The sequence below is a fragment of the Mya arenaria genome, chromosome 11 (genome assembly GCF_026914265.1).
Source record: "Mya arenaria isolate MELC-2E11 chromosome 11, ASM2691426v1".
In the NCBI taxonomy this organism is placed as follows: Eukaryota; Metazoa; Mollusca; class Bivalvia; order Myida; family Myidae; genus Mya; species Mya arenaria.
This window is the reverse complement of record NC_069132.1, coordinates 65,930,142-65,956,946: the sequence shown is the minus strand read 5'-3', so window position 1 is coordinate 65,956,946 and position 26,805 is coordinate 65,930,142. Positions and strand designations below refer to the sequence as shown.

The following is a 26,805-nucleotide window of genomic DNA, read 5'->3' as shown; positions in this document are numbered from 1 at the left end:
AGTCGAAAGCCTTCGACAATGTCATAAATATGTTGCCTACATATTGGTTGTTAACAAGAGCTTTTTTTCATCCACAAGCATTAGAGAAGTGTAATGTGATATCCAAAGTTTGACCTAAAAGCAGCATTTGTAGCTGTAGTTAGGAGATGAGCTCATTTAACGAGATTTCCAATTAAAAACAAACATTTGAAAGTTTCCATTTCTTAAAACAAAATTTTAGTTTTTTTGTCAAAACAGTCTTTACTACCTAGTCATTCATATTTTGTGGCATTGTGGTGATTGCAGCTATTTAAAGAATGTTATTTGCAAAATTGTATCAGGGAAATGAATTTTATTCACTGTTTTTTTTTATTTTATTGAATATTTTTATTATTTAAACATATATCTCCAAGAACCCTCTGGGTATTTAGGTGCATTTGATAAAAAACAGATGTTTATTTTCGACAGACTTTTCCGAAAAAATGATATCGCTTTTCGATACAAAATCTGATAAAACCTTCGTCAAATTTTGCAAACTCTTTATTACTCCAAAAATGTTGCATAGAATGGATGTTTAACTGCCCAAAAAGATTGCTTCTCAAAACTCAATTAAGCAAAAACTTGTAATCGTTTTAATTTCAGGCTTTCCGAAGATATTGTCGAAGGCCCTTTACAGTAAATGTTTCTAATAATACACTTCATAACTTGTATACATTTCAAGAACGCCATTAAGTGGTTAAGATAGCATATTCACCAACTATATGGTTATGATCAAAGTTGATTTCATGAATTTCACATTCATGATAAACTACCTCAAGTATCCTGTGGACAAAACCTTTGTTTAGGAAGTTATTCATCATGCAAAAGAAAAAAATCGATTTTCAATGGACATAACTATAATTATATACACGTAAAAACTGTGAGTTTGAAACTGAGTATAACAAGTCGAACTTGAAAAAAGTAAAAGTGTTTCTAAAAATAGAAAAAACGGTTGAAATTGAATAGCTTTAGTTAGGCTTGACATATCTTGACTAAATTTATTACTTGGAAAAATTTAAATTTATGGAGACCTTTGAGATTGCGTTTGGACCCCTTTGGTCAAGGTCAAGGTCACTGTTAGAAAAACGGTTGAATCTGAATAGCTTTTGTTAGGGTTGACATATCTTTACTTAAGTCGTTTTTTAGGAAGAGTTTATGAAGATATTTGTTTGGATTGCGTTTGACCCTGGGGTCAAGGCCACTGTTACCAAAAATAAAAAAACGGTTGAAACTGAATTACTTAGCTAGGATTGACATATGTTGACTAAACTTGGTATTAAGAAAAAAAATATGGAAATCTTTCCTGGAATTGCGTTTAGGGCCCCATGGGTCAAAGTCACGGAAATTAAAAAAAGAAAAACGGTTAAAACTGTATAACTTTAGCACCAAGTCAAAAATTATCTGTCATTAACTTTTAGAGTTGACATATCTTGACCAAATAGTATTTAGGTATAATTTATGGAGATTTTTCATGGGATTAAGTTTGGGCCCCTTTGGTCAAGGTCAAGGTCACTTTTAGAAAAACGGTTAAAACTGAATAGATTTTGTTAATATTGACATATCTTTACTTAAGTTGGTATTTAGGAAGAGTTTATGGAGATCTTTGATTGGATTACGTTTTGGGCCCCTGGGTCAAGGACAAGGTCACTGTTACGTACTAAAATAGAAAAACGATTGAAACTGAAACTCACAATGAAGGCTGAAGTTCTTTTGTAAATCATTTCGTCGCATTGATGCGTTTCTTATTAATTTATGACGAGAAAAAGTGTGGCAACTCCAGGGGCTGATCCGAGATTCGACGTTAGAGGGGGGGTAACTTAGGGGCGTACCCTTTTTTCTCCCTCATGAACGAAATTTATTTGTTTTTAAGTGTAGGCAGGAGGGTTTGGAGGTCCTCCCCTAAGAAATGTTTAACAATTTCTAGTCCGAAGTGGTGCATTTTGAGCGTGATTTATTGCTTTTCTTCTCCTATATTGAAATAAAAAGTAAACTTAAAGGATTTCAGGGGGCGAGGGGGCGCACAATGATGATATATGCTCAAATATTGTCTTTGTATCCCAAGATTTTGTTTAGCGATAGACACACTTTTCACTTATAAAGGCTTAAAGGTTGGATTACCCTTCAGCTTATGTAAGGGGCGTTGTATGCAAGTGGTATTGTTGTCAGTTTTTATACCCCCCAAAACAAAGTTTGGGGGGGTATACTGGAATCGGGTTGTCCGTCTGTCTGTCTGTCTGTCTGTCTGTCCGTCTGTCCGTCTGTCCGTCCGTTTTTTTGTCCGGGATTCATCTTTGTTGTTATTGAACAAATCTTTTTCAAACTTTCAGATATTAATGGCCATGATGTAAACTTGCGCCTCTGTGAAATTGGTACGGGTCACATGACCCTGACCAGAGTTATCTCCCCTTGATGTGTTAAAGTAGGCCGGTTTTTTTTTGTCCGGGATTCATCTTTGTCGTTATTGAACAAATCTTTTTCAAACTTTCAGATATTAATGGCCATGATGTAAACTTGCGCCTCTGTGAAATTGGTACGGGTCACATGACCCTGACCAGAGTTATCTCCCCTTGATGTGTTAAAGTAGGCAAAATAAGCCCTGTCCGGGATTCATCTTTGTTATTATTCAACAAATCTTTATCAAACTTTCAGAAATTAATGGCCATGTTGTAAACTTTCGCCTCTGTGAATTTGGTACAGGTCACATGACCCTGACTGGAGTTATCTCCCCTTGATGTGTTAAAGTAGGCAAAATAAGCCCTGTCCGGGATTCATCTTTGTTATTATTCAACAAATCTTTATCAAACTTTCAGAAATTAATGGCCATGTTGTAAACTTTCGCCTCTGTGAATTTGGTACAGGTCACATGACCCTGACTGGAGTTATCTCCCCTTGTAGGCAAAATTAGCTTTGTCCAGCCTAACTCCAGGGCAAACAACCTAGACATGGAGGGGTGGGGGGTATTCGTTAGCCTATGGCTTACAGTTCTAGTTATTATTCCTGTCCCTGCATGGGTTCATTCATCACTTAAACCAGGTTGTTTTTTTATACTTAAATTGTATTTGTTTGTTGCAATTTCGGTATCAAAAGGATACATTTCCGTGAAAACATTTTTGGGTCCAAAAACATTAGCGTGTCACGTTTATCATTATCGAATACATTGGAAACATCAAGTGATCATATCCATCTCTCACTCACGCTTCGATAATTTGCTAAATATCGTAATTAATGGTATTTTAAATTGTTGTCTACGAAGACAATAATGAATGTCCATTTTAATTGAAGGGTTTCAGCTGCCAGAATCTTACTTTTGACACTCCAAATGATTTGCCGCACTTTATTTCGTTATAAAAAAATCGTAAAAAGTGCATTTTACCATGAGCGAGTCCCTTTAATGGATACATTACTAAATATAATTGACAATTGCTTAGCTGATCTAATCTAGGTGTAAAGAATGGTGTTTGTATGTATATATTCGTTTGTTACTATGCTCATACACGTTTTCTGATTTCATATTATATATGTAATGTGTTGTTGACATAGAATAAAGTAGCAAGTCAAAAATAATATGTCGGTCTGTTAATATTACAATAGCTTACGGTAAAAAATACAATGAACTCAACCCCTTTTATCAAAGATAATTGAGCAACCGGCTGAACTTTCATGAGTATACCAAGGCACGAGGGGACCAACATTGATGTAATCAGAAATACAAAATAGAAAGCTAAGGGGTGAATATACGTGGTTTAAAGTTTCTCGTAGTTCGACTTTATGTTGGCTTTAAGAAACCTTGTTTATCAGTGCGGGTCGAGCACTTGGCGTTAGATGTGGCGTTACTTAGGGGCGTAACCTTTTGACTCCTTAATGTGTCCCACAGAGATACGGTCGCAGCTACCGAAGCCAGAACTTCATATCGAGGCTTATCAACAGCTTATGTAGACCAGATTTTGTAATAGTCAACAAAACATTATTAAACAGTATAAATCATTCGTGTTGGGATTCTTTTTATGGTATGTATAACTGCCATTACCGCCATTTCTTGTAGTAAAACAATTCGCTTATTTCAGATGAACTTTTAAGAAAATTAACGGATTTAAGGTTTTGATCTGGTGCACATGCCATGACGCCTTTTCTATGGCTCGGAGAAGTTCCGGGAATTTTATTCCCAGGCAACACTTTCCAACACGGAGTTACACGATCCAACACGGACGTGTTCTGTTGTCATTGGCAAACCAGTTTATATCCACGGTGAAATATCGAAGAGTACGCTATAATAAATAGCGTTCTTAAATGTATGTAATGCAAATGCATTTACTTGGAACACAACATCACCCGAACCAGCCACTAAAACCATTTTCCATAACTAAACAAAAAAGCCCCGCAGAATGCACCAGGAAAAGATCAGGTCGCCCCAGGACTAAGAAACCAACTAGAGTGAATCTAACTAATCTTGTGTATCCAAAACGCTGCAACACCCTAGGCAGTTTTAAAGAGAATGTTATCTGTATGACTTTAAATTGCCGATCCTTAATAAGGAAAGATGTGCTTGTTGGACAATTGCTCCGCGAAGAAAATATTGACTTTGCAATATTAACGGAAACCTGGTTTTCGGACGAGAAACAACACCAATTTGAATGTTCTGATCTTAATCAAAATGGATACAAAATCAGCGTCTCAAATCGTAAAAACAGGGTTGGCGGCGGTGTTGCTCTGACATGCCGAAGCGGTATCAACATGCGTCGAATGTCACCTGGTGTGACACAAAGCTTTGAGTACGCAGTATGGCAACTTATTTTTAAAAATATAACCATGCATTGTGTTGGCATTTACAGACCACCATCATTGGCAACAGCCAACCAGTTTGTGTCGGACTTTTTTCAGTTTGTAGAAGATTTGGTTCCAAAGTTTTCTAACCTCATATTAATGGGTGATTTCAACCTTCATATCCATGATGACAGTAACGCTATAGCAGAATTCAACAATTCATTAATTGCTATTGGATTGGTGCAGCACGTGAATTTCCCCACCCACATCCATGGTCATAGTCTTGACCTGGTGATCACCGAAGTCGCAAATGGCATCGACATACTTTCATGCGAACCAGGTCCTTTCCTGTCAGACCATCGTGCTGTTAAAACTGTAACTAAAGTGAGAAAGGAAAATATTGTCAGCAAATCTGTTGTTTTCCGGAATTTTAAAGACATGGATGAGTCTGAGTTTGCTAATGATCTTGCTGAGATATCCATTTGTAGAGAATCTGTCGATCTGTGTGTTGAGCAATTTGAAGATGAAATTAATATAGTTCTTGATAAACATGCTCCTGTGAAAGAAAAAAATCAAATCTGTAGAGCACCGAAACCCTGGTTCAGTGAGGATATCCATTCCATGAAACGACTTGTGCGTAGATCTGAGAAACTGTGGAGAAAATATCGCAAGCCAAAAGACTATGAACTTTTCAAATCAGCACTAAATAAATATCACTATGCTCTTTAGACATGAAAAAGAGTTAATTCTAAGCCAGAAAGTACTCGAGTCCAAGGGAGATTCTAAGAAACTCTACCAGTTTGTAAAGGACTTAACCGGAAGCAAGCATGAGAACCCTAAGCCAACTGTGGAAGACGGAAGCAATCTAGCTGATAAGTTTGCTGACCATTTCATGGACAAAATTGAAAACATACGAGAATCTTTGAAGGACTTTGACAATTTTATCCCAGCAATGAAAAATGTGCCAACATTTGAATATTTTGAAGAACTTTCAGAGGAGGAAATTAGAAAACTTATAAATAAATTACAAACAAAATCATCAGAACTCGACGTGTTGCCTACAAAAGTGTTAAAGTCATTTTTAAACGAGCTGTTGCCTTCAATCACTAGGCTTGTGAACCTTTCCTTGACACAAGGAGAGTTTCCAGCAAAATGGAAACAGGCGATTGTCAGACCACTTTTAAAAAAGTCGGGCCTTGAGCTGAAATTCTCGAATTATCGCCCTGTCAGCAATTTGTCATTTTTGTCAAAATTAATTGAAAAAGCGGCACTTTATAGACTTAATCAGCATGTGAATGAGCATAATCTCCTCCCAAAGAACCAATCTGCTTATAGACAGTTTCACTCGTGCGAGTCCGCTTTACTTCGGCTTGTGAATGATTTGCTTGATGGGATGGAACATCAGGAGGTTACGGCACTAATAGCTATAGACCTTAGTGCGGCGTTCGACACGGTCGACCACGACATTCTCGTCCATGTATTGACCAACCAGTATGGAGTTTGTGGATCAGCGCTGGAATGGGTGGATTCGTACCTGCGACCACGTGGCTGCTGCGTGAAGGTGAATCAAATTTCTTCATCTCAGCGCCATCTTACATGTAGTGTCCCGCAAGGAAGTTGTTTGGGTCCTTGGCTCTATTTGACCTATGCTGGGACTCTATTTGACATTGTGCCCCCGTCCATTTCCGTGTTTGGGTTTGCGGACGACCATACAGCGAACGTTCGTTTCAAACCAACAACAATCGCAGAAGAGGCTGCAATTCAAGAACTTCAAGGCTGTGCTATTGTCATAAACGACTGGATGAACAATAACAAACTAAAAATGAATGCATCCAAAACAGAATTTATCATGTTTGGTAGTCGCCCGCAGTTGGATAAATGTAACACCAAAGAAATTGAAATATGCGGTGATAACATCAAATTGCAGAATTATATCAGACATTTGGGTGCTTTTCTGGATGCCACACTTAATTTCAAAGAGCATATTAAAAGAAAGTGTAAAACTGCTATGTTGAACTATTTTAAGATAAAAACTATCCGTAAGTTTCTAACCAAAGAAGCAACTGAGGTCTTAGTTCTGTCATTAGTAATTTCACACTTGGATTATTGTAACGTCATTATGCATGGTGTTGCTCAGTGTGAACTACATAAATTACAACGCATCCAGAATATGTGTGCAAAAATTGTTCTCAACCGCTTTAGGTGTGATAGTTCAAAACAGGCATTATATGACCTGCACTGGTTACCCATAAAGGCAAGAATTAATTTTAAGATCCTCACTTATATGTATAACTGTTCCGTTGGAAATGCTCCTCAATACCTTATTGAACATTTGGAAAAAATTCAAAACGCACACTACGATCCTTGGAATCATCAATAGGATGCTATGTTGTGCCTTTAAATAAGAAAAAGACCTTCAGTGACAGAAGTTTTAGAACTATTGGCCCTAAGCTTTGGAATGAACTGCCCCTGAGCCTTAGACAAAGTGATTCAGTAAACATATTCAAGAAACATTTAAAAACCCATCTTTTCAGAGATTATTATGCATTGTTTTAAAATGTATACCCATGAACTATTTACCAATATATTGCCGAGCTGTTGTCTGTTTATACGATGGTGAACACCCATCATGTTGTAAATAATTTATATACTATTCATTGAACTATGTATGTTGTTTAGAGTGTGCTAATATTCGTGATTTTTTTTTCCATTGATTACTGGTTATTTAATTCTTGTGTCTGTATTGTTGTATTGCTTTTATTATCTTATAATTCATAATTGTACAACGCCATTGAATATGTATTTATATGTAGAAATAGGCGTTTAAGCAAATAAACAAGTTTCAAGTTTCAAGTTTCAGATTGCACCAGGGTTTTCAAAGTTTTCAGAGTGGGCATACTCCGCCCCCTCCCCCAGGCACAAATATAAATCCACATGAATAGAGGGCTAGCTACGCCCCCGCCTACGATTTTGTTAGTGAAATGTATGTCACAAACTTTATTCAATATGTTTTTCTAAGCCTAGATCCTTATCTCTGCAGATCTCTGCTGATACCCTATGAACATAATTGTGCAGTTTCATTTGTATACGAATTTTCAGAAATTAACGCGAATCATCACTTACGGTCGCGTGGAATTTTGAAATGAAACTACACGTGCATATACGACATAACAGATAATTTATTAAAAGGGGGTAATAAAAAACTGTTAAAAATGATAATTGTAAGACTTTATCAGGTTTTCACATCAAAACCAAAAATATTCGCAGTCAGGCATAAACTTATATTAACTGTTATATATCGACGCTGTAGAGAAAAAAAAACAACGTCTTAAGGACAATATTATCCAGTTAACTGTAAGTCTTTATCCAGTATCCGAGGATTGGTCCTTAATCAACTTGTAAGGTTAATCAAGTGTATTGTCATTACGTTCACGAACACACGGCGAAAGATGTTTTTAAAAATGAAAAAGAATATTTTGTCATATAATCAATTGCAATATGTACACTGCTATTAAGACAGTGTAAAAATGACACTTTTGTAAACAAAATAATTGTATTGGTTGAAATTCATCCGGCATACTGCGTGGCAAGGACTGATGTCCGTTTGTATTATTATGTATACGTAGAGTGTTCTTATTAAGACAGCTGGCTCAAGACCACAGTTATCTGCCCCCCGTTGACCAAGATCCGGATGTGAATACAGAAAAAAGAGTGCTTGTGTTCAAGTATCAATATTTTATTAAAATTGAATGAAAAAGAAGCAAAAAATGTTCTTTTTGCAGAGAACTTGACTGAAATTGACACTCTATTGCAGAAATTGATAGTTTTCAGTGTAAATATTGGAAAAATCATAGCTTGTGGAAGTTTAAAAAATAGTTGTTTGTAGCCGATTGACTCCTTGGCGGAAGGGTTATGTATTTGAACTCAATTTTGACAGTCGGGTCAATGGTCAACATGGTGTTTTCTTGTGATTATATTTTGTGTCTTGAATTGTTCTAGAGATGCCATGTCCTTGTTTTTCAATTGGGATGTGTATAAAGTCAAAAGCCAGGTTAGTGTCTATATGAAACATATAGTAAAAATATCAGTGGTCTCACGCCAGCTAAACACTATAATCAAGGGAAGTAATAAAACATTGTTTAACAGTCTTTTGCAATCTGTTTATGGGACAGAAAAATAATTTTATATACAAGATAGATACATGAATTGCTTACGTCAATATATATTTGGGACGAAAGAATTAGTTTTTATTTTGAGTTTTATATCAGAGTACACATTTCAACAGCGTAATATTTTCCCACTGCTGTACTGCCATACTGCTAGACTGTTAGCTTCACATCCATAAATTTATATAGTTTTAAAGTGTTGACAGGAGGGTTTGGGGTTTTCCCTTCAATATTTGTTTATATAAATTTAGTCTGAAATTGTGCATTTGGGCGTATTTTATTCCTTTCTTTCCGTTATATTGATATAAAAAGGTCAATTTAAGGGGTGTATGGTGTGCCCCCACCCCTCCAAGAAACCGCTAGAGTAAATGGTTTATGCCCCCACATCCAACCCAATAACACACGGAGACTTAACTAATGAAATACCTTTACATATCAATATCTCTCTTATGTGATTGTACAGGAGTTACACTTCTGATTGTGAATCCGCACTAGTTTATTACGTAATGTTTATATATATATATTCTCTGGGTTTTTTGAAAACCTGAGAGGCCTGCGACGGGTAGTTTTAAGGTCGGGTAAGTGAAAAAAGAAAACAAATGTATCCAATATATTATCTTCGGTTATTCAGTGGTGTAAACAATTTGGAGAAACCATATTAGATCATTTCAATTAAAATATCACTGGTTTATGTTATGGTAAAACGAGTATTAGAGTACATTGCTATGTGAAAAGTCTGTTTCGTCTCTGTACTTTATAAACCTTTAGATGCCTCTATATTTATCTTCAGAAAGCGGCCATTTTTTTCAGTTTATGGAACAAACAACTTAAGAAGGACTTAATTAAAAAATCACGTTTGGAGATGGTGTGTGTTTAACGAACCCAGGACATCTCGTTCACTAACAGGTAAAACAACTTCTTCGGGGTTACAATTACATAATTATTCAATAAGTACAAGGTAAAACGAGTATTATTCATTTACATCAACATGAAAAAAACAACATTTTCCTACTTTCGGTTTTTAAGATTAATCTTGCGGTATTACTGATTAACTTTGTGTTTTTGTTGCTGTTTTTCATGTAAGTAAGTAATTATTGACAATTGCTGTGTCGTGTAACTTTTGCTCAAAAGCAATTGGTAACCATGACAACGTAACGTCGCTGTCACAGTCTAAGAGTACAACACGTTCTTTGAACGTCCTTCAATTTTTTCTTCTTTAACTTCATGCGTGTCGAGTTTTCTGATTAAAGATTTTTGAGAATATACACACAGGAGTTTAGTTAATATTAATGTGACATTCCCATATTATTTCTTATAAGTAGCCGTCATTGTATTTGTTTTGATTTTAGGACATGCGTCGTTACGGAAATAAATCATATTAGTTTAGGCTTGTCCGTCATATCGGTGACATGGTGTCCTGCCTCGGCCCTCTTGGAAAATCTCGTGCAAATGTAATGCCCCATCAGTCAGTTGACAAAAACTGAAGGATGTTTTATTATATGGAAAAAAGAAATGTTGAACATTCATGAGCTGGCAGGAATCTTAAACAGATCTTAGGAAAGTTAAGGTTTAAGGTGTTGTATATGAAATTTCTTTCAAAGTTTAATTCATATGTACATGTAAATATAACGTATGTTACTTCTTCATATTCATATTTATTTCTAAATAAACAGTGCATAAACATTATTGTATTAGCAGTAAAAAAACTTCAATGTATGTGTGTGTTTTTTTTTTTCAAATCCTATTTGAGTTTAAATATTAAGTAAACATAATACATACGCCCTTTGCGACATGTGTATGTGTAATAGGGAGTTGAACATATTTTACGAAAGAACATTTTATCAGATTTTGGATAAAAAAGCATTTGCATACTGCAACGTCTTTCTACACAATGAGAATGCTCTTGTGTTTTTGTTTTAAAACTACCCAGCTATAAATAATAGTAAATGAATGGCAAATTTGCTTTCTATAATTCATCAATTTACTGTGTGTTTATAAATATTGCCAACTTGTTGCAGATGGTGAAACTGTCACAAATCCTACCACATGCCAGTTTAATAACTACCAAAGTGTTTAAACAAAATCATTATTTCGTCTGCTCCGTGCTATTTATCCAGGGTCCTAAGATACCACATGTTTATGTACATCGTCGGTATATTCTTCCGTCTCACTACATGAACATAGCGAAGTAGTGTATCGGGAGGGAGGGGGGGGGTATCAAACGGTGACGTGTATACAGTGAGTGAAATGCATCGACCCAAGCTTATCCCATTTAATACTACATGCAATACACTTTGCTATGTGATTTGCGGTTAACCAATTCAGCGGTTTAAATATCTTCGTGTTTGTACATCAAAAGAACATAGGAGGTGTTTGAGGAGGATTTTTTATCAGATAATATGCCTAAAACAGTTTTACTGATAGCTCTTATACTAGCAACTGATATAGGACGAACATTGGACTACCAGGGACCGGTTGCTCAAAACCTCAGTTAAATTTAACTTTACAACATGAGGTTGCTAAAAATAAAGTTAGAATTTAACCGCAGGTTTAACGGTTGAACCAGCTATGAGCAACATAAATTTAACTGACCGGTTAAGTAACGGTCAGTTATGGTTTAACTTAATTGAGGTTTTAAGCAACAGGTCACTGGCCTCCACCCCTAGGTTTGATTTCTTTGAGGGTCTTAATATTAGATAACGCGTTTGTGTTGACAAAAGCATTATAATCAAGATGTTTGGTAGAACTGCACAAGGTATGCTGTTAAAAGATTTAAGAAATAATTGATTTTGATACCATATTTTAAAATATATCAAGAAAAGAAGTGAATGTGATATTTACCTTTGTATATGACAAACATACTACTACTACTACTGCTGCTGCTGCTGCTGCTGCTGCTGCTCCTCCTCCTCCTCCTCCTACTACTACTACTTCTTCTACTACTACTACTACTACTACTACTACTACTACTACTACTACTACCACTACCACTACCACTATTATTATTATTAACTACTACTACCAGTACCACCGCCGCCACAACCACAGCCGCCGCCGCCGCCGCCACCACCACCACCACGATTACTTATGACTAATGATAATTTTAAAAATAATGACCGTTATTTAATTGATCAATCTAAGGATGCAACTGAACTCATTTTAAATTAGTGTCGCTATTTGCACTGTTTTTTAAAAACTTATTTATATATTGATAAATTCCCTGAGATTGAAATGTTCATTTTTTTTCTTTTGTTAAAATGATCAACGATAATTTGTTTTTGTATTTAATTTTTTTATTTTTCATCTCTTTTGAAATAAGGGTTGATATAATTTACAGGTTGTTAAAAAACTTATTTAACAGCTATCCTTTGTGAAACTCTAAATTTCTAACAGCATTTATTTTACTTGACAAACACATTTATCATTATAAGTTATTGATGAATGATATCAAGATACCGATAATAAAATATATCATTTCCAGTTGAGGGTTCAACATTAAACTTCTTAATAATGACCATTGCTTGTACTATATATCAAGGTAATGTGAATGACTTGTTTCACACATCACACATAACAGAATTCAGTGACGTAATTGAAAATCCTTCTTCTATATGCATGTGATGCTGTTTGATAGACTAAAATGCATAAACAAATGAAAACTCATTTTGAACTTAATGGCACGCTAATGCCGAATGTTGATAAAACAAGTCCGAGAAAACATTGACCAGATATATTACATGGTCATTCGCTATATGACTTACAATCCGACCAGTCCGCAGAGTCCATGACTTGTTTCATATATGTCAACTGAATAATGCCCATTGGGGGATCCACACTTCGGGGTGAATATAATTTGGTATGAGGAACTGACGTGGACGATGCGGTTAAATTGTTCTCAAGAAAAGTTTTACAAAATCTTCAGGCCTGGCTTGCCTGTATTAGTAATAACAACGTAAAGAATTAATGTGTTGTGGTATAGTCAAGTGATAGATCATTTTAAAGGTAACGTCGGTACAATCTCAAATATGCATATCCTTTAAAAATCCACCCATTTCCGACAAAATATTGCCCTTCTCATTTTACATTTTTAATTTTTTTTTTGTGCCAAAATAGGTTCAATTCAAAACCTCTGAATTTAAATCATTCAAATAATATAAAAAAAACACAACACATTTCGTTTATTTTCTATAAATTTGATAAACATTTTAAAAAAATCCACTCTATCAAATATGCATATCTTTCGACAGAACTATTGCCCTTTCAATTTTACATTTTTGTCAATTTTCTGCCAAAATAGGTTTAATTTAAAACCTCTGAATTTAATTGAAATAAATAATGAAAAAAACACAACACATTTCGTTTATTTTCTATAAATTTAATAAACTTATAAGAGCTAAAACAATGTGTTTATCAAATTGTTTCATGATTAAATTGTTTGATGAAAAACTTTTATTTTTGGAAATTAAAGAAATGCCTTAAATTTTGAAGTTTGAGCAAGCAATAAGGTAAAGGTCATAGAACATCAATATACTAACACTCACTGATGGACTATTGCATTTTCACCATGTATAGTTATATGAATAGGAAGATTTTTGGAAAAAAAAGTTTTAGTTTCCATGGTAACCGTTCAATTAAAAGGATAAGAAACAGAGCTTTTTGTTAAAAGGGAGAATTTGCCTGATAATCGTTCAAAGGGTGAACTATCACCATCAAGCAATTCTAAACAATTTAATATAATTATGACATTGCCAGAAGTTTTAAGGTTAAATCATAAATGTAATTGTTTAGACAGTATGGCCAAATGAATAAACCATATCAGAATTTTGTTTATTGTCTGAAGCTGACATGCTCCAAACGTATCACAATGAAGTTACTTAAATGTTTTGACAACAATTTCCTACGAAAACTATAGTTTGGGTACTATGGTAACTGGGTAAAAAATAGTTACTTTTTACTGGCACGGTATACAAGCATAAATACAAACTATAAATTGTTTTGAAACTAACTACTGAACAACATTTCTGTTCAGTTTCAAACCAAATTTTAATTACTTTTTATTTACTAATTATTGAAATCAAAAATCACATATTAAAACACAACCTTCAATATGGAAACATATTCACACTATAATAACTCAAAAACATGCATGAGCTGTTCCTACTGTATTTCAAAGTACAGTTACTTCTTATTACCAGAAGATTTATCATCTTTACACTAAGCTGTTCTTGAATATTGCAGGAATTAAGAGAGATGATTTAGTTAGGCTCAATGATGAAACTCTATGCCCTGTTTCATTCTCGGAAGTCATTATGAGTCTGAAAATATAACAGTGGAAAAATTATGTTAATTACAATACACATGTACACAAAATGAATAACATGCATTCAGTACATTTAACAACATACATAAACAAATGTATACTAACAGTGAAGAGTGTAAAAAGGTAAGGGAATACATAATCTAACCAAATGTGATTATATTAAAGTTGACATACATACAGAGAGAAGTAAGGATTTTCTAATTTTAAACCTCATTCTTTTAAATATTTTTGCACACATTTTGTTTAGCAAATCATTTTAATGATTTTTTATAATTTATTTTTTTTTCCTTTTTAATTTATTCCTCAAAAAGATCCACATTTTGTTTTAAGTAAGTAATAGAATAAATTTCCAGGCAAAACGATTGTAAATTTTATCTTGTTTTGACATACCTGATTGTATAAGGTTCACCCTTTCTTTTGAATAGTCACATTTCCTACACATAATAGCATGTCGCTTCATCTACAGGAAACTGCGATGAGAAAAAAGGTCATTTAGATTACAAACCTCAGCGTGGCATCCCTTATTGGCTATCTCTTTTAAGCAACTTTAAACATGAATGAAAATCCAATCAGGAATCTAGCTTCTAACAGAAAGTCTTCTTAAAATTATGATAATAAGAAAGTATGCTTGGATAATCGAAATAATTTTGAATGTTCCCATGGTCAACATCTACCAAATTAAAATTGTCGAAGCCATGTCAATCGGTAAGACCAACACAGCCACTACGACATTATACCATTCCCGATCAAACTTGAAATCTTACTTTCTTTGCCATAAACCAAAACTCATTTTTTGTCAGAAAAACAAAGGTTTAAAACTTTCACAGTTGTGCGTTTTGGGACCATCATGGCCCTCTTGCTTAATGTTTCTTTCTGAAGGAAAATGTGACAAGCGGCAAGCCTCGAGAGCGGCGCACTGATACCTATCGACGGCTTATAACCATCGATTCCCTGATTTTAAATCATGTGATCAATAGATTGATACCTATTGCAATATGTCCTATAAGAATAAATCATTACAAGGGCTACCATAATTTAAAGCATAACGTAAACTGTAACTGCGTGATTCTTAAGCTAAGGTCTCCGAAACAGTCACGCCACGGTCAACGCTTTTGAAAATAAGTATATATTTAGAGATTGTTTCGATAATGTTCAAACTTGGTCAGAATTTTTCTCTTGATAAAATCCCGACCGCTTTGAAATTTAAAAGCTAGTACACCAGTTCGAAAAACAACAACACGGGAAACATTATATTTGGTCCAATAATTCTTTAACATAATCAGATTTTTTTCGAAGAAATTTAAAATTGGGTCACATTGTCAAATGTTAGACATTGTATGTCTGGAAACATATTATTGGAACAATATCTTCGTAGGGGTTAGTAAGATTATGTTCAAACTTGGACAGAGAGATGAAATCTTACCACCAAGTAGATCATATGGAATAAAAAATAGGTCTTTAAGTAAAAGCTTTGAAACAAATTTGGAGACATACTGCTGGTAATAAATCTGGTCAATATTTAAAAAAAAAACTTTATAAGAAGGTTTCCCTTAATAAAATCATTGACCTGAACTAGGTCACATGAGATCAAAAACTAGGTCACTAAGTCATTTTTAAACAACAAAATATGTCCGTATCCAGATACTGGTATTGATTAGTGAGACTTTGACTCTTTAAGTAGCTTGGTAAACTTTAAAAGTTGGTTACATGGGGTTTAACTAGATCATTAGGATGAATATGTAAAACATTGGTAACAAACAGAGGCAATAAAATCAACTTTTATGAATCTTAATCAGAAAGTTTGCCTCGATGAAATAATGTATTGGTTTAAAACTATGTCACATGGGGTCAACAGCTAGATCACTTGGTCCAACAATTCCCTAGAGGCTATATTTTTGCAAATTTTCATTTAAAAAAATGATAAGAATGTTTGCCTTGATAAAAGCCTTTAAACTGGGTAATGTGGGTCAAAAACAAGGTATCTAGGTCGTATCTAAATGCTAAAATGTATACAACATTCTTTAATTGAAAAAAATACAAAAATCTCATATATTCTATCCAACGTCCATCTTGCATGTTTTGTTAGAATTCTTCACCGACACTTAATTTCCATTCCAACTTCTTTGCCTAATCAGACGGGATGTCAATTTAACGAATTTGCTCGGTGGTTCCTTAGTTAGTGAGTCAAAGGACCTTGGTCCATAACTTACTGAGAACAACGACTTTGACCTTTGCCCCACTGACTAAAGGCAAAGGCTGCATTCGATTTAAACACTGCCTCGTTCAAAACTGAATTATGATAAATAAAACATAGGTTTGTGAAACTAAAACTGCTCTTTACTAATACTATGGCCTAGCTCTCTCTGTTTAGATCACTATATACCATCGTTGAATGCTACATTTAGCATGTATATAATCTATGTCTGTGCAATAATTATCGTATGGTGTAGGATTATGCCAGTTAAAACATACACTAAGTGTCTTTTACAAGATGGCCCATTCAGTGGTATTTTTCTGAACAACAGCTAGACAGGCAGTTTGGTCTTGACCAGATGAAGGCAAATGCTAGCATTGTTAAATTGTATAAGGTCAAAGTAAAAAAGCGATTGTTCTTATGATTATCTTACTCATGATTAGTTTATTCCCTTTTAACATCCTAAAAGTGTTCTTGAGTCATAATGTTTTACAAATCTACTTCTTTTCTTTTAGAAGAAACATGCCTGAAGTTAAAGACGCTCTGATGTGAAACACAATGGGTGTCGATATACAAACGTACCGATGTAGAATTGGATCTTTCGGATCTATTGCGGGTCGACTCTCCAAAGTGTCGAGATGTTCAGCATTGGGAAATATCATATTCATAGCAGGGGCGCTGTCCTTTATAGGAATGCTGCTTTTTATGGAAGGGATAGAATTAAACCCAGGCCCGACCGTGTCAGGTTTAGCACTTTATTTATTTTCAAATCAAAGCAAATAAACCAACATTTTTTTTAAATAAGAAAGATGCTATATAAATACGAACACATATGAAAGTTTACTGTTTAAAGTAATAAAATAAAATAAAAAAGAACATGGATTCGTATAAGCAAATATATGATCATGTATGGTTGGAACTAATTTGAAAATAAATAAATGTCGGTTTAACATTGAATACATGTTTTCTTTCGAGCGTGGTATGTTGCAAATAGTTGGTGAATTTATAAAACTGCAATCTGACATGTATAACTCCCTTTGATCTGCTTCTGTTTGAATTTATTTTTTTGAATTGTATTCGTTTGAATGACAACAAAATATATTTCTTACAGGTAAATGGAAAGACAACGTGATCAAGCCGCGAGACATAGTATTCATTGCTGAGTGCATTGGCGGATTAGGAGTGCAATCATTAGGACTAGGCCTTAGTTTTTCGAAGGCTGTCATAGAACATATACAAATGGATAATAAACGAAGCATAGATCAAATAGCGTCAATTCTCCACAAGTGGATGGACCGGATGAACCGGGAAGGAGACGAAGCTACCTTTTCAAAATTGTTTGCAATTCTACAAGATATTCCGAGATTGACCGTTAATTGGGAAACACTTGAAGAAAGATATGCAGAAGCTAGTAAGACTACGTTTATGATATTTTATTTGTAATACTCCGCATACTTTCACAAAAGGCTATTGGTGAGTAATTGAGGTTTGTCAGAACGGATGTTGAAAGTTGAATTCGATCTTGTTTGTTTAAAATGCTGATCGTAAGGTCAAGAACTTTAAATACCCTTCAGTATCTAATTCTAAACTCACTATACATGAACTTTTGTCGGAATGTTTGCATTCAGGATATTCGTAGTAACATTTATCTGCACTTTTAATTTCAGAAAGCCAAGTAAACTTCAAAGACGACATGAAAACCATTCTTTCACAACTAAATTTGTCAGACCAGTTTCCAGAGAAGATCTCGATTTTTACAGCTTTAGAAGTGGATACGGAAACTGAAAAAAATGAGGATAACAATTTGATGAAATCTCCATGGATTTTGCTGAAAAAAATATTATCGACAGATTGTAATGCAAGAGATGCGATACCAAACCAACTTTCGAAGTTGGAGGACAAGGACACACTTGTTTTAGATTTGGATACGTTTTTTGAAGAAGCACCGCAAACTACAGAAGATGGCGGATCAGTATGCAGACTTGACATATTTTGGGCTTTGTATCATTGTTGCGACCCAATATTGAGGCAGATTATTGTAAGAAAACTTTACCTTTGCAACTTGGCAGTGCCCTTTCTTAGCATGGATTACGGTTCAAAGTTAGTAAAGGCATTTATTTGGCCTCTGCGGCATTTGAGTCTGTCGTTTGATGAATCTACACAATTTGACAAGCACGCTTTAGACACTGAAAGTCATGTCGTAACGTTTTGCCGTCTTGGAAGACCAATGTTGTCAAAATCTCGATTGCTTAATCGAATTCTTTCAGGAGAAGAAACGAAATTAACTTTCCCTGTGTTTTACAATCCATCATGCCAGTCTGAACATGTGGACACATCTATAAGTAATGGAACAGTTGATATGTTTTGGCTTCACCCTTGTAAGGCCAATTCATTTGAGCTTATTACAACATTTTTGAACATGCGAGGGGACTTAGCCGAAGATTTTATACCAGGGTATTTGAAACTAACAAATAATTTGACCGATGTGTTTGTCGTGGTAGTAGATATTGATGATCTTAAAACGAATTTCGAGCCATACGGAAACATATTAAAACGATTTTCTTTTGTAGTAATTGTCATTTCGGGATTGGTGTACAAAAATGTAGGAACCCTTAACTTGTTTAAGTCCTTGTATGAACAATTTAAAGAAAGTAATTCGCATGTGAAATTTATCCGAACGAACAACGGTGACCAACTAAGCAAGCAGGAAGACATTGTTAAAAGCATACTAGGTGTAATATTGGTTCGATTAAGAGATCACCGAGGCATTTCAATTCAGGATCGAATTGACAGAAGTGGAAGCAAATCTCTTTTTGTTGAAACGATATACCAATTGGAATATGACAATGGAAAAGTTTTGGCAGGTAATGTCGTTGATCAAATGGAAAAGGATATATTAGCTTGGAAGAATAAAAATGGAATACCAAGTGATACTGGTATGACGCATTGTAAAGAATCGATCACTCCATGCTCTTTGAAAAATTCAAGCCAGCTAAGTAGGCTAATAAAATCTTTGGAATTAACACGTTCATCCGAAGAATCAGATGCAATACAGAATGAAATATTGTTTGTACGAAATAAACAATTAGAAGATGCGACAAAAAGTGTATCGACATTTGCTTGCAGTTTATGTGAATGTAATTCGACAATGGAAAGGCAGTTCTTCATTTTCTGTTTAAAACTTGAGATTGAAAACAGACTTCGAGCAGTTCTACTTGAAATGCAGGAAACAAAACAAAATGAACAAGAATATTTAGGAAGACTTCGAACAAGCAATGCACCTGAATTTCAAATTAAAGAACAAAAATCAAAACTGACAGATGTGGAAAAATATATCGAAAACACACTGTTTGATGTGGAATTTCTTTTTAGAGAAATCGGACATATTTGTGACTCGTGTATATATTTAGGTGTTGACACCACATACTGTGGTTTACCTAACATTGAAAAGATAACCGAAGCATTTGCTGATTTAGTATTACACGGAGGAAACTCGCTAGAATTGATTGACGGAGATAACTTTTACATGCCAATTCACTGGATAATAGGAGTATTTACATGTATACACAAGAAGCTTAACGAGAAGTCAAAATTGTTCACCATTTCTCTATTAGGACTACAAAGTTCAGGTAAATCAACATTATTAAATACGATGTTCGGTGTTCATTTTTCAGTAAGCTCAGGTAGATGCACTAGAGGAATTCATGCTCAATTGCTGCCAGTACGAAACGGGTTGAACAAGCAGTGTCCTCTTAACTTGATTATGGTAATCGACTCAGAAGGCTTACGGGCACCTGAACTTTTTTCCGTTTTACAAAGTGACAACCGTGACAACGAAATGGCAACTTTTGTAACAGGATTGGGCAATATTTCAGTGATGAATGTGATGGGAGAACACATGTCTGATTTGAGAGATATCTTGCAAATAGTTGTCAATGCGCTTCTGCGCCTGAATGAAGCCAACGACGCTCTACCAAAAGATCAATCTTGCTTTTTTGTTCATCAAAATGTATCAGAGCCTTCTGCGAGACAAAAAATGACAGGTGGCTTTGAACGGTTTGTTGAATGTTTGGATCTAGTGACAGAGGAAGCGGCAAAACAGGAAGGGCTCAAATTTAAACACTTTAATGATGTCATAAAATTTGACATTGAAACTAATGTGCGATTTATTCCTTGTCTTTGGCAAGGGAGTTCTAATTTAAAACACATCAACCCAGACTACAGTACAGTCGTTGTCGGTGTAAGAAATGATTTGATCAAAACAGCCTTAAGTGTTAAATGTAGCAAAACGTTGGACGATTTCGGAATACAAGCGTCCGACTTATGGAAAGGAATTATGTCCGAGAATTTTGTTTTCTCTTTTCGAAATAGACTAGAAATTAAAGCATACTGCACAATAATGGAACAGATAAATAGATCACTGTGGGAAGAAGAGCTTTCATTAAGAATTCATCTCATGAATGTATCTCAAAACAAATTAGCTCTTTGTGAAGATGAGTCGAAGGTTGAGAGCGACAAACGGGATATAGAACAGAAATTTACACAAGAAGTAAAAGATTTTACTACTAATTGCTTAAATAAAAGCGAAAAGATTGTTGTCGAAAGTGAATACAGTCAAATTGCTTTGAAATGGAAAAATGATATTAATCTACATGTAACCCAACGATCAAGGGAAATTCGCGTTAGTTTAAGTAATGAGCTAGATGTACGTTGTAACCTTAAAGTGATAGAACTTTCTACATCAAGATTAACAAAAGAAAAACGTGACATGCTTAAATCTGAGGCTTCCAATGTGGCAAAGGATTTGCGTGAGAAAGAAAAAGATATTGAACCAACCATTGTTAAACAATCGTTCGATAAGATTTGGACAAAATATGAGAAAGAAATATGTTCACAGGCGACATCATCATTGACTGTTGACTTTGATGAATTATCGGAAACATATCTGTATGAATATTTCAAAAATGATATCCAAATTCTAAAAAAAGAATTGAAACATAAGACCAATGTTTGTCACCTTCAAAATAGTTTCGGTTTAAGCAAGATTACCATCAACGATATAAACATTGACTCTGAAAATTCTTCTGAGAAAGAAAAAATATTTCAGGACATCGTTTCAAGTGTACGTCTGTTATTTCAAAACGTCGAAGAAGATCTGCAATATATTTGTACAACAACAAAATGTGTCAACAAAATCGACTTCATGTCATTTTGCAACAATTTTGACCAACGTACAGTTGATATGACGTCGAAAGTACAGAGTCAGAATGCTGCATTAAAAAAATCATTCTTTATAAAGCTTTTTATGCACACGCTTTCTTTCGTCTCGTATGCATTTTGTACACAGAACAAACATTTTGATAGTCAATACGGTATGTCAGCGCACCTAAAAAGGTTTAAGAGTGAACTGAAAATACTATTTTGTGAAGATGTTGCTAATAGAAAGGCTGATCACAAGGCAGCCGAGTTATTTTGTTTGGGTGTTAGTAACTCAATTAAGAAAACAGTTTTGCGACGTCTTCCTCTACGTATGGAAAACATCTTTAAAAAAGGACTTCCATATTCAAAACATAACCTAATGAAAACCATCTACAAGACTTTAGCAATTAGTGAAAACTTACCTGGCTTTGTAAGATATTTAGAAAAGCCTAAAACGTTTTCTGCCAGGTGGGTAAAACATAAATGGGATGACATGGTGGCAGATAAGGAATTTGCACTGCTCCAGGCAAAGCAGGAAATTCAATCAATGACTGAAGAAATAATCAAAGGTTTGAAGGATTGTTTTGTCGTATGTTTAGATCAAAATAAAACATCAATGTCAATGAGATTTTTATTTTTAACGATAAATAGATATCTAAGGTGTCGTGGTATATCTTTAGATAAAATTGAATTCGAAACATTCTTATCACTTACAAGAATCGAAGACTTCTTTTTTTTTACTATGATTCTCTTAGGACAACGGGGAGAAATGGGCCTATTGGAACACAAACTCTCTGCGACATTAGTTGAGTTTGAAGTTAAATACTTGTTAATTCCCAATCCATACCTGAAAGTGTTTAATGAAATATGGGGTTGTGATGAGCAATGTCCATTTTGTCTTGAACCGTGTGCTAGAACAGAAAATCACCCAGATTCTCCTCATTATTGCATTCAACATAGGCCAAAAGGTTGCAGGGGAATAATGGATGTTCACAGCAGAAAAATATCAAAGGAAACGTGTAATGGCTCAATAACTCTTAATACAAGCTACATGTGTTCAGTTATACGTAAGAAATGCGGATGCGAAAATGAAACGCCACATCCTTATAGCGAGTACCAGCGCCATTTCCAGAGATGGGACATAGCCCCATCTTTAAATAATTTTGAAAATGCCAAGTTCTGGCTTTGGTTCATCGGTTATTTCAAGAAAGACTTAGCTAAAATGTATGGTTGTGACGTTTCTGAAGTGCCTTCATGGTGGACAATGATTAAAAAATCCGTAGCCATTGCGAGTTTAGATGATGTATATTAGATCAATATTGTGGATAAGATATAGCATCAAACAATTGTGTTATGTAGACAGTTTTCCATTAAAATTAATGATAATTGTTGGAACAAGTGAGGGGTTATGCACATATTAATAAGTTTAGACCTCAAGTAAACTCGTGTTTCACTGACCGCTCCAGGGCGGTAATCCCAGTATCTATTGATAAAGCATTTTCGATGAGTATATGGTATGTTTGTGTGGTTCGTACGTTTGTTTCTCTCGTTTAGTATTGTTTGGGCCCTAACCTTGTGCATCTAACAGAGTTTACATTTGAATGTTTGATTGCTTGGCTTCTTATGTACTTTTCATTGTATTTTAATCTGCCTAAATGGTATGTTGTAAATCATTCATATTTTACAACGATTTGTTAAATACTAGATTATTTACCATGATTCATTGTACATTGTAAAATCTGATAAAGGTATTTTAATTTCAATGGAATATATCTTGATTGATAAACAACTAAACAAATTGTTTACAGTTGAATACGGTATAAAGTCATAGCAAACAGATAATTAATAATAAATAAATTGATCCTTAATCTTTTTATTTATACAATCTTTAAAGCATGATGCTTTAAATATGTATTTGACCTACTTTTAAGTGTTATTGATATTGATATTGACCATTATTTTTAAAAGTGGTCACAATTAGGATATGTTGTTCATTTGCACATAAATATGTTAATGTTGCAAGCAATTACAGAAGTTTATCATTGTTGCGTTATTTTGGGGGATATAGACTTTCTAAAAAAAGAAATGACAGACTTACAAAATGGTCTAAACAATAGCATGTACATTATTATATAGAGGCTTAATTTTAGACAAAATAGTATAACTCTTGATAATATATTTGTGTTGAATAGTGTTATTACTTGAATATATAAGTTAATTAAGTGCAAGTCTTTTATTTTGCAAAAGCATTATACTATGTTTAAAGGACTATAATATAGTATGAACTTTTTGTAATAGGTAACATACTAGATATTCGATGTACTTGAATGTTAAAATGGCAATGCTGATAGTGTTTCTTAAATGATCTTTTTAGTGAAGTATAAATGTAACGCGTTTATATGTAATTACAGACTTACCTTACTTATGTAAATAATGCTAAATACAGAATTGCATTTAAGAGAATAAGAGTATCTGCATAGGTTACAAGTAGAGGCAGGTAAATAACATAAGCCAGCATAATTATTTTCCTTATACTGCAAGAAAAGGTCGTTAATGTCAAGTAGTCAAGTTATTATTTTGTTCATGTATATACATGTAGAAACAGTTTTGTGTCAGTGTAAGATCGCCATAAATTTCACCTCATGAACACCAAAGGTAAATTTTTCACTCGTGGTTACGCAACTCGTGAAATATAGATTTTGGTGCACACTCGATATTATACTAAAGCAAACAATTATCCTATATTTTTTCAAAAAAAGATATTATAATAATAATAATAATAATAATAATAATAATAATAATGAAGAAAACATTTGTTCTAAAGTTGCAAAATACTTTTTCAATAAAAATATGGATATATTAAAGAGAAAAAAAGTTAAATAAGTAATACATGCATATATATTTTATATTTAAACTTTGAAATGGAAACACAATGGAGTTTTTATAGTATAACTTATAAGGCGCATAATTATCATCAAGGGATACTATTTATTTGCATTTAGTAATAGAGACTTTAATTGGTTTAACTCACCAATGAGTTTATGCTGTCAATCATATTGCATTATGTCATATCTGATGACATTTGAGTTTACTGCTTGCCGCAGTATCACATTATGCTTATTATACACCATGTATGTATGTTTTTATGATACACATATTTCTTTCAGAGCAAATACCCTTTTAGTAAACAATTATTTTTTTATATAGAGTATTGCAACGTTCGACACGCTATATTGTTCATTAGGTTACGCTATTTGTCATGTTAATATATTGTACAACAGTTTGATACGTTGCAACTTTTCCAGTTGATCATATTTATATTATTTTTATTTTTTTTCTTAATGTCGCTCACTATATTGCGTACTTGTATAAAATGATACACACACACACACACACACACACACACACACACAAAAAAAAAACTGTTCAGGTTTCGTGTGAACAAATATTTTCTCTTCATATCTGTATATTATATGCTTTACCAATCTAGATTTAGAAATGGAGGTCCACTACACAAATATGAAAACTGGACACTTAATGCTTATATTGTCAGAATTATATCGATGTACAAATATATGGGTTTATTGTTTACTCCAACATTATCCTGGTCTGCAGCCAAATCTAAATTAGAAGCTCAGGCAAGGAAAGCTCTTTTTCAATTAAAAACTACCAGTTGTCATTTGGAACGTTAATGGTTTTTAAAACTTTTTGATACAATAATCTCTCCGATATGACATTTGGCTCAGAAATTTTGGGGTTCAAGGAATGTAATGAGATAGAAAAAGTACACCTTTGTCTTTTGTAAACATTTTCTCGGAGTTAATAGTTCTGTAAATAATTGTGTGGCTTAAGGAGAATGTGGTAGATTACCAATGTTCAATGTTTATGTCTTAAAATATGTAAAATATAGGTGCAAACTATTATAAATGCCTGAAAATAGATTCCCTAGAAATTTGTATTTTATAATAAAAAATCTCGATAGTTCAGGTAGGCGTACGTGACCAACTTCTATCAAAGAAATAATGTTTATATATGGTTTTGGCTATGCTTGGATTGCCCAGGATATTGGAGATATAATATGTTTATGTATTATTTTAAATAAAGAATTGCTGACCGTTGTAGACAAACATGGCTTGATGATGTAAATAATTCCTCCCTTTGTGATACCTATAAATGCTGTAAGTCTTTATTGCATGTTGACAAATACCTTATTATCAGTTTACCGTTTCCTGTACGAAAATCATTGGCTAGATTTAGAACCTCTAATCATAAACTTCATTTTGAAATTTGTAGATTTTTTAGTATTGATAGAGATGATCGCTTATGTATTTATTGTTTATAGGCCAAAACCATATGTGCTATTGAAGATGATTATCATGCATTTTTAAGTGTTCAAGATTTAATGACATCCGCGAAAATTATTTGTTTTCTTGATATCATCGTTCATTTCTGTAATCTGATGGCATCGGAATATGTTACCCATATTAAATCCACCGCTCTTTAAGTTCATAAACTCATGTTAGCTATCGATAACACTTGACTTTGTTGACCAAGAGACACAACTCTTAATTAGTTAATATATGTATTTTATTATATTTCATTTGTATTGTAACATGTATTATGGGCTGGATGCCTTTTACTGAATAAATTGTGTTTGTTCTTTTGTTTGTTCGATTGTTGCTTTTACCGATTTCCTATAGATCTGTTCGAGCACCCATATCAGCCAAGAGAGCTATTCACCATGGCACCCTTGTTGTTTTAACAACAGACGACTTCACATTATTTATATGATGTTTTAAAGTGAATAACTATTCTCCGATGGTGTCGTGTTGCTTTTGTGTTACGACGTCCATGGTGGAGATTTTTAGTAATTCGTTTATTCCAATGTTTAAAATGTGATATATATAGATCTACCAAACTTGCAGTATTTCCATAATAAACGAGTTAAGTATCATACGTGTTTGAATTGGAAATTGTATAACCGTAATAAGAACAACTACAAGGTATAAGTCGCTTATTAGGTGGCATTTCCATTTTTGCTGAGTACAAGGTTGACATGGTGAGCAATGTTAGGGCAGTCCGACATAATCACCTTCTCTGGAAACGCGTTGCCTTTTTTTCCTCCCCTTTTAAGTGCTAAGCATATT

General features: G+C 34.0%; 1 protein-coding gene across 1 annotated transcript; it reads left to right on the top strand.

The window, feature by feature from the left end:
• Positions 1-9,735: 9,735 nt before the first annotated feature.
• LOC128207390 (interferon-induced very large GTPase 1-like) lies at positions 9,736-26,293 on the top strand. Its single transcript, XM_052910272.1, has 4 exons — positions 9,736-9,851; positions 16,975-17,204; positions 17,571-17,870; positions 18,127-26,293. Exons 2-4 carry the CDS (start codon positions 17,018-17,020, stop codon positions 22,968-22,970), a joined length of 5,331 nt encoding a protein of 1,776 aa, XP_052766232.1. The 5' UTR covers positions 9,736-9,851; positions 16,975-17,017; the 3' UTR covers positions 22,971-26,293.
• Positions 26,294-26,805: the final 512 nt, after the last annotated feature.